The 8,923-nt window shown below is 39.9% G+C and overlaps 1 protein-coding gene across 3 annotated transcripts; it reads right to left on the bottom strand.

The window, feature by feature from the left end:
* Positions 1-1,661: 1,661 nt before the first annotated feature.
* Positions 1,662-8,538, bottom strand: ORMDL (sphingolipid biosynthesis regulator orosomucoid 1-like). 3 transcript variants are annotated; one of them, XM_080282865.1, is made up of 4 exons: positions 8,471-8,538; positions 6,777-7,004; positions 2,793-2,944; positions 1,662-2,329 (listed from the first exon to the last, which is right to left on the bottom strand). In XM_080282865.1, the coding sequence occupies exons 2-4, from the start codon at positions 6,945-6,947 to the stop codon at positions 2,194-2,196; spliced, it is 459 nt and encodes a 152-aa protein (XP_080138991.1). In that variant the 5' UTR covers positions 6,948-7,004; positions 8,471-8,538; the 3' UTR covers positions 1,662-2,193. The 3 variants fall into 3 exon arrangements, with proteins under 3 accessions (XP_080138991.1, XP_080138989.1, XP_080138990.1); XM_080282863.1 differs by lacking the exon at positions 8,471-8,538 and adding an exon at positions 8,328-8,439; XM_080282864.1 differs by lacking the exon at positions 8,471-8,538 and adding an exon at positions 8,392-8,428.
* Positions 8,539-8,923: the final 385 nt, after the last annotated feature.

Here is an 8,923-nt window from a genome sequence, read left to right as displayed (position 1 = left end):
CAAAGGAAAAAGTGGAAAGCATGGACAGAGATGAAGTGAGGCATAATGAGGTTAGCGTTGCTCTTCAAAAGGTAGTGCAGTGTTATAAAGGTCTGCATAACATGCAAGTGAATGAGTGCCACCCGAAGCTAATCACCTGTTATTTTGGCCACTTTCAGCCAAATCCACAGCCTGAATTACAGCCTGGCTCTTTGCACGCAGCTGACTCATACGACAACACGGAGGCAGCTGAGGGCGACGACGACACTGCTTCTGTTGTATCCACACTGGACTTTGAGGGGCTTTCTGAGGGAGGTTGATGAGGAGGAAGCAGCACAGAGGCAGCAGCACATTTGCCTTGTGCTGAAAGGCTGTCGTCAACCTCAAGCCTCAGAACCCCTCCCCCCTCCCCTGTCCATTCAAACAATGTTGTCAGGTAAGAATCTTACAGCATTGTTCATTTATGTTTTACTAATTTCTTTTCCAGGTCATTATCACTCGCTGGTGACCAGTGTGATATAGGTTTGGGGGTGAGGGGGGCAACTTTTCTAAGATGACAGATTCATAAGTAATTTTCCCCATGAGATTAGTTATTTCTAACTTGCGGAATTCTCAAATCGTGGTGTGTGACCAGTCTCATAAAGCCGCGATTTAGGAGATTCCACTGCATATGCAGGTCACCAAAGTTGTAAAGACCTACCCACAAAGATAAAGGGTAAGGGATATGAAAATGGGACAGCTGAGAATAAACCTGAATGAGCATACTTAGGGGGAATGTTTATGTCTACTGTACAGTAAATGGTGAAGAGACTGCATTATGGACATGACATGATGCAGCCCAAAGAAAATACTGCAAATATAACGAACAAACCTGTATGACAAATGAATAAAATTAGGGTACAGACATGTATTGTCATGGTACAGTACTGAAAATTAATAGTTTAGAAAAAAATAAATAATAAGTGAAAAACACATGAGGAAAGGATGAAGCAGGGAAAAATGAAAAAGTTAATCTTCTCAAAGCTGTTTTCTCTCATACAGTATTTCATTCTAGCTACTGCCAGATAATTTTATGCAGCTGAGAGTGAATCACAGGAGTTGGTGAGTTAATGTAACCTGGTAATGGAAATGGATCCTGGTGACTTAAAAAAAAAAAAAAAAAAAAAAAAAAAAAAAAAAACATATACTGGATATGTTTATGTGAAGCTGCAGAATGTGATAAAAGTTTTTGGCGTATCAGACAAAGCCAGGATTCCAGGGGCTTGAATTAAGAGTGAATGGAAGCATGGCCCATTGGACTGGGCAAACTTGGGCTGTTTGGACATTGCTACTCCTCACCCTGCCCTAGGGTGGGAAAAGAGGTCTGGATGATGATGATGATATACAAGCTAATGGGAAAAAAAGAAAAAAAAAGAAAAAAAGAGAGAAAAAAAAAAGGCTCATTGCAAAGGAAGTTTTATAGATCCCCAATATCTCGATAATCATAAGCCAAGTAAAATGACAGGAAAAGGAGAGAATAAAAAAAAAAACAGAACTGTTAATAAAGTTGCCTTGATACTTAACCTCTTTGGCTACCCATTGTGGAAAGCTGCGAAAAGAAAAGAATGGGCTATACTCTTTTTATACTGTACTTTGGACACATTTTTGCTTCTTTACTGTTAATTTCACATAGTTCAGTGGCAGAGAGACAATACCATCACTGTACATCTTTTCAATACTTCCTCAAGACTGGCAACATATTCTAGTGTTAACACACAGCGTATTGTTACACCTTAGCACTGAAGATGGAGAGATGGCAAATTTAAGCCAGCTTAGAGTAACAGGAGTATAGTGATCTATACTGATAAGATTCACTATTTTTTTTCTTTTAGACATTCTGCTACGTTTCCCTATTTAAATTAAGAGAAAAAGGTCAGTCTCTAAAGACTTACTGAATAAATAAATGCTTAGTCTTTGGAATCCTAGAACTTTACCCTCTCAATACAGTGTCTTTACTTTACAGGTATTCTAACCAAACACTTCTATCCAACTTAGGAAATATATCATACAGATGGGGTTAGGTTCAATTTCTGATAACCCTCTCAGTATAACAGTTTCCTGTTTCACTTTATTACCGTAATCTCCATTTGATTTAAGCTTTAGAAAGACCTCTTGTATTAATGGAGTTTAATAAAGGAGGGAGAACCTCACACTCTCAAAGAGCAGCTGTCCCTTTCAGTATTTGTTGATCCCAAACAAGCGAACCATATGGAACTGAGGAAGCTTGGGAATCAGGACCAGAAGTAATGTTGAAAAGTTGATTCCAAAGTGGTTAAATTCATACTTGGTATAGAAACTGGCTAGGAGAAACCTGGAAAAAAAAAAATGTATGGTAAATGAAAGATACATATTGATACTGTACCACCACTAGTTTAATATTAATACAATCAGTGAGTATATCTGTGAAACATGGCGAAAAGATAAAAATACAGTAGTTCACATTCTGTACTGCTGATGACAAAACTTGCTTTCATGAGATTAACAATGGTATATGTGGGAATGGAGGTCTAGATGATGATGATATGTATTCTAAAAACAATAATTATCTCACTGAATCTGGTGGCACTTCTGATTTTTTCTTGCTACCTCCAGATGATTTTATTCAACTCAGGAAGAATATCTAATAGTGATGGGCTTAATGAAGGTTCTAATTCATTCAGTGGGAAATGTCTCTCCTAAGGTGAATAAAATCATCTTTAGATGGCACAAGTAAAATATAAAATACAGCCTTGGAATAATGGGTTTAAGGTAAAGTACACAGCAGACATACTTACAAGACAATTGGAACAATGGTAATAAACTTGCGAGTGGTTGTGAACTGCTGACCATAGTCAATCTGTTCCCAAGCAGTCATACGACGAGCTTTTCCCTGGTCAAGAAGCTCCCATGGTGTTCCCTTTATCTGATGTAGGAATAAGTAGTTGGCCTGTAAGAGGAAAATTATGCTTTAGGTCTCCACATGACAGAGAATACAGCAAATCACCAACTCCATTTTACAAATTTTGAGATGTACTGTTGGGGCCTCAGGCTAGGCTAGTGTAGTCCAGTACATTTAAGACTAATCAGCCTACTCCTCGTGGTGGCATTATATGACTGAAATCTCTGCAGTCTCCTCTTGAGAATCAACACTATGCAAGATTATCATTTTGACTGGGGTATTCTAAATACCAGATCAGTTGCTCGTAGCTACATGCATTAATGAGAGACTTTCAGAGTGCCAAGTCATTCCGAACTCGGTTGTACACAAGACTTTTGCTGGTTACCATGCTTGTAATAGCCGTGGATTATGTTTACTCCCGTGCTGAGCTGTGAGATATAGGAATGGCATATGCTGTTGAAATTACTCTTTTATTTTCATAATTTTAAAATTTATGATTGTAGAGACTTGATACCAAAGTGTCAGGTCTTCACAACTAAGCCTTGCATAAATTCTATGTGGTTTATTGGATATTGCTGCTGATCTCTTATATACATTATGGCCTGCCTATTATTTATTATTATCATCAACTTTTGTACTGACAGTCCTTGTATTATCTGCAATTAAATATTGTGCAAATTTAAGCATTTAACATACCGGTATCGCCTAGAGACTCACATGTGCATTAAAGGGACAGTCCTGAATAGGAGTGCCATCCACACTTTTTTACCAAAAAGCAGTGCTTGTTTCGTCTGTCCTGTGTTAATGTTTGAGAATGAACTATACTGAATTAAAGGGACTAAATGCGATAACTCAAATTCAGAGGCTGCCGAATTAATTCAGGAACTGTTTATTTGCCTTTTTATTATCAATATCCTATCCTAATAACGACAACAGATTCGAAAATCGCATACTACCATACTGTACATATATACTGTATATATATATATAACTTTATCTTTTTTCTATCAGCTAATGAACAAAGGAAATTATTGGCTTGCACTAGTGTGCCAGAAAGAAAAATAAAATGCCTAGTTACTTTTATTGCTACTGTTATAACTTTGCCATTACCTCTTGCTTTGTATTTATGATGAAATTACATTACCTGACTAAGTTTTGCAAAAAGCTGCCACCTTAATGTTTATTTAAAATATGAAAACTGAAGAAACAAAATGTACAGTATGTATATTTCAACATCGACAGTTTGCATCATTTAACGTACAAGAGGATATTAACGTGTAATATACAGTGCTCGTCAGAAGTATGGGGCGCCCTGCGTCCCTCCTGAGAAACAAACCTTTCAACATTGAAAAAACATATAAATAATGCATTTTATTTACCTTTAGTGCTTTGTAGGGTAGCCTTTACGTTTCTTCACGGACCTGAGACGTCTTGGAAGTGAAAGGGCGAGGCTCCTGAGGTGCTGGAGGGGTATTTTGTCCCAGGAGTCACGAATGGCGGCTTCCAGCTTAGGCAAAGAGCTCACGTCCTTCCCTTGGAGACTCTTCTTTACGAGGTACCAGAGGTTTTCAATAGGGTTGAGGTCTGGGCTATTTCCTGGCCAGTCTGTCATGAATGATACCTCGCAGTCACGAAGCCAATTGGTGACCGATTTGGCCTTGTGAGCAGGTGCACCGTCCTGCTGAAACACTCGTGCACCTGTTAGCTCGAAGGAGTCTGGTAAATGATCACACAGAAGCTCCAGGTAAACATCCTGATTCACTCTGAGGTTCTTGGGAAGTACAACAAGCTTCCCCAAACCCTTCCCTGAAAAACAACCCCATACCATGAGTGAATCAGGATGTTTAACTGTGCTTTCTACATACCGTGGGTCAAGTGGGTCACTACCTTTGCATGCTCCTCTGTTACAGGTAACACTAAACATTGCCTCATCATACCACAACACTGACAACCATTGCTCCTCACCCCAATTTAGATATTTATTAGCAAAGGCAAGCCTACGAATTCTCTGGCTGCTAGAGAGAAGAGGCTTTTTCACAGGCCTGTGACTTGTGTAACCAAGCTCATGCACCCTACGAGACACTGTTCTCACTGACACCTCACCAAACACTTCCGGGTTGCTCTCCTTAATTTTCCATGCACTCACACAAGGATTAAACTCCACTGCACGTTTTAAAACATTAACAGACCTTGGGGAAGTTTTCCTAGGCCTACCAGACCTCGGTTTCTTTGTGGGAACTTCACCACTGTTTTCCTCCCGAAACCGCGCACACCAACGACGCACTGTCGATCGTGCCACACCAACCAATTCACTAATTTCCTTTGTCTGGTGGCCTGCCTCCTTTAGAGCAATGATCTGGGATATGATTTCACTCGATAGTTCACGGGTAGGTGCCATAACAAAGTTTTGAAGGCCAAAACACTGCGGGACACTCGGTAAAAAATGGCGCAATTTGAGAGGGACACTCGGCGGAGTTCCTCTCTCTCAGGCAGCCCGTGGGCGACTGAGGCGGGAACCAACCAGCGCATCAGAAGGCCTCAGGCTACCGTGACGTCATGCTCGGAGCTCAAACTTGTGGCTCAATTCTTACCCCCCAAAATGGGTGATTCTTTTTGGGCCATAAGTATTGCGCGCCCAGCGGACAACGCTGAATACTTCTGACGAGCACTGTAGACAGAAGTCTTACCAAATCTCCAGTACCGTTTAGAATCATGTATGTTCCTTTAATTTTTGGAGGGGGTGGTAAAATAAATCATAAAACATGTACCAAATGAAGATCAGGTAAGCCTCTATTTGAGCCTCTGAATAAGAAAGTGATGTCAAAAGCCTAACTTTTTCAATCCGATGATATAACTAGTTTTATTCTTGTTACCAGATGATTTTAACATTAAGAACACTCTCATACTGAAGGGGGTTAATGAAAGATGTATCATCATCCAGTTCAGTCTCCTCTGAGTTGAACAAAATCGTTGGAATACAGAATAAGACGATTTACGTCCTCAGAGTAAAGGAAGTAGTTTAATCAAGCTCATCTAGCAGCACATGCTCTAGGCTAACTTGTAGTTGTCCTTTTTTTTTCCTTCATTGTATAAATCAAGGTACATCATAAGAATCAAACAATAATGGACTTCAAATCCTTGGTTAATCGCCACAACGGTCTAGTAAATGAACAGTAAGCACACCTGCCTGCACTGAGAGCTGCAGAAATGTGAGCTATGTTTTATCCCACTGTAGGGACGGTCGCCTATGACATATAGAAACAAATGTCAAGTGACAGTATTTGGCAAATATTAAATTTAAGAAAACTAAGGCAATGACAAGCTTCAAGAAAGCACTATTCTTACTCAAAAAGACAATACTAATGTAGATATGAAGGCCAATTCCACTAGACTCATTACTGTACTAATATAATGAAATGACTATGTGTATGGGATTGCCAGATGGAATCCCAATGAACGCACATGCAAAATAGTCAGTCAAAAGTACTTGTTCATGGGTGTGATGTTTTTTATCAATGAGTACAGTAATTTAGTGACTTTAACAGTCTATGGTTTTGCTAACTCTCGTAAGTTTATCCAGACATATAGAATGGTCACTATAGTTACCGGTATGTTACTTTTTCAGGTCTAGGACTGAGTTAGAGCTCACCAGCTACGTTGCAGACAACACTCTGAAAGTCCCTCATTCCTTTGGCATGATGACAACTCTCACTTTATTCTTGTAACTGCCCGATAACTTTATTAAGCTTAGAAAAAACATGCCTCACAGAGAAAGGGCTTGAAATAATCTCTAACATTTATTACTGTATTTTTATAAACCACTAAACTAACTTGACTGAAATCATTTGATATTAATCAGGCCAATCCTGTTACAACTTACTAAATTATGAATGACATTAGTGAGAGTCCATGCTGTGGGTATGGATATGACGGGTATGGAGAGGAGGAAGAGGTGAAGAGCCAACACCCCAGCCAGGTAGGAGAGCCATGCCCCCCGACTGCTGTGCCACGATGAGTTTGGATTGACTTCACCGTGACCCCCAGACAACATCCTGACTCCTGGCCCTAAACACTTGTGCAGTGCCTTCCTTGATGTTCACAATGCAAACTGTAAAGAAAGTACCACACCATCATCACCACCATCTTTCCCACCTAAGGACATGGTAAGGTAGATCTCAGAATGAAAACAGAGACTCTAAACATCCATATTCCTAACCCACATTCACTTTTGTGCCAAGAATACACCTGTTCTTGAAAGGGTGGATGGATTATCAACACCCCATGAAATTACAAGCAGCCTACCATAAACTTTGACTATAACCTACTACGGCCTCTCCAAAGCAAATTAATATTGTCTGGCAGTTGTGTAAGAGAAAGAATAAATTCAGTATGGGGCTAATGCAGGCAGTTTCTAACCCCCTCATTATGAGGACTTTCTCCTGAAATATGTAGACTAGATTAAGAGATACTGGAACTAAATGTCACTTATGATCTGATTCTTATTTCATTGCCCAGAGCACTGATGAAGATGTCATTCCTGCTAACCTTGAATATGAACTTTCTGGTTACTTCTTAATATTTCATCAGATGACCTTATGATCAAAATGTTCAAGAGCTGCAGTCTACATGATGAAACATCTTCCTGATCATCTTTGAGGAACTGAGACACAGGATTTAAAAAAAAAAAAAAAAAAAAAAAGTAACATCAGTAACAGCAGTGCTTTCTAATTTGATTGAACCCAGGGCACTCCATCGGTGGAAAAAGATAACAAATGGCATGTCATGCATGTTTTTTTAATACTGTACTAGCTTGGCCATGTGGAGAGCAAGAGACTGATGAGGAGAGTGTATGTGAGACAGGAGGAGGGGGGGAGAAGAAGGGGGAGGCTGAAGATGAGATAGAGGGATGGAGTGGAGAGGTATATGAGAGATGAGGTCAGGAGGATGTGAGCTGGGGGAAGGGCAGTGAAATGGTGGGGGTCAGGGAGACATGGAGGTGATTTGTTTGTAGCATCTGGGTTGAGGCATCTGGCAACAGATAACTTGCTAGTAAATGATGCTGGACACCCTCATAAGCCACAAACAGGGTGACCCTACATAAGTCAAGCGTAAAGCCAATTAAAACATTGGAAGATTGGTTAAAATAATGCAACACCAAAATTACTGCTCACCTGGTTTACTCACCTCACCCTTAACTTGTTCTGCCGAGTATTATAACTTATAACAAAGAAAACCTATTACCCTCACTTCTGTGGACTTCCAGCTGAAAGCACGTAATAGTGAAATTTTCCACTTTATGTCTTAATTTACACTAATCTGATAACGCGATAAAAGGTCTAAAGGTCTCAAACAGGCCTCCAACACAACACACAGGAGATGCATAAGTTAGCTGCATTTTGGTAGCCTTCCATGGATCCCCACCCTTACTCACCAATGCTTCAGTTTCAATACCGTATATACTGTTATAGCGATAAATAAAAGACGTAAACCCCTACTGATATGGTCGTAGCTTTAGCACCACAACAATGAGACCTTGAACACCATATGATACTAAAATATACAAACTTTCCTCACCAAGGTTGAATCGAAGCCCGAATTTGGGAGTACTGGATTGCCTTCTTTTGGCCATAAACCCACTCCTTCCTCTATGACTTGCACACTTTAAAATTTTTTTACTTACATATGCCACACGAAAACACCGCCATTCACGAGTGTATCCTATTAAACCCTGTAGTACGACTATATTTGCAAATATCATGAATAATATATAGTATGTCCGAGCTGAGTGTCACATCCAGCCTCTATATACAAAAGTATGAGACGGAATGTCCGAACCTTATGTGTCCGATTCCATTAATTCCTCATTTTGCAACTACATACTCTCATAATTAAAGATTCTCCACATATATCAAGAAGTATGCATGTGTTTTGTACAGACAGTGTTCGTTGGTTGGCAGAGGTGAATGATTGATTTATGCGAAGCAAGCGTGGTGTGCAGGGTCCCGGACACTGTAGCTCACACACCGC

This window comes from Coenobita brevimanus, chromosome 95 (genome assembly GCF_032717465.1).
Source record: "Coenobita brevimanus isolate Jiangsu-jjx chromosome 95, ASM3271746v2, whole genome shotgun sequence".
Taxonomy (NCBI): domain Eukaryota; kingdom Metazoa; phylum Arthropoda; class Malacostraca; order Decapoda; family Coenobitidae; genus Coenobita; species Coenobita brevimanus.
This window is presented reverse-complemented; position numbering and strand designations above follow the sequence as displayed.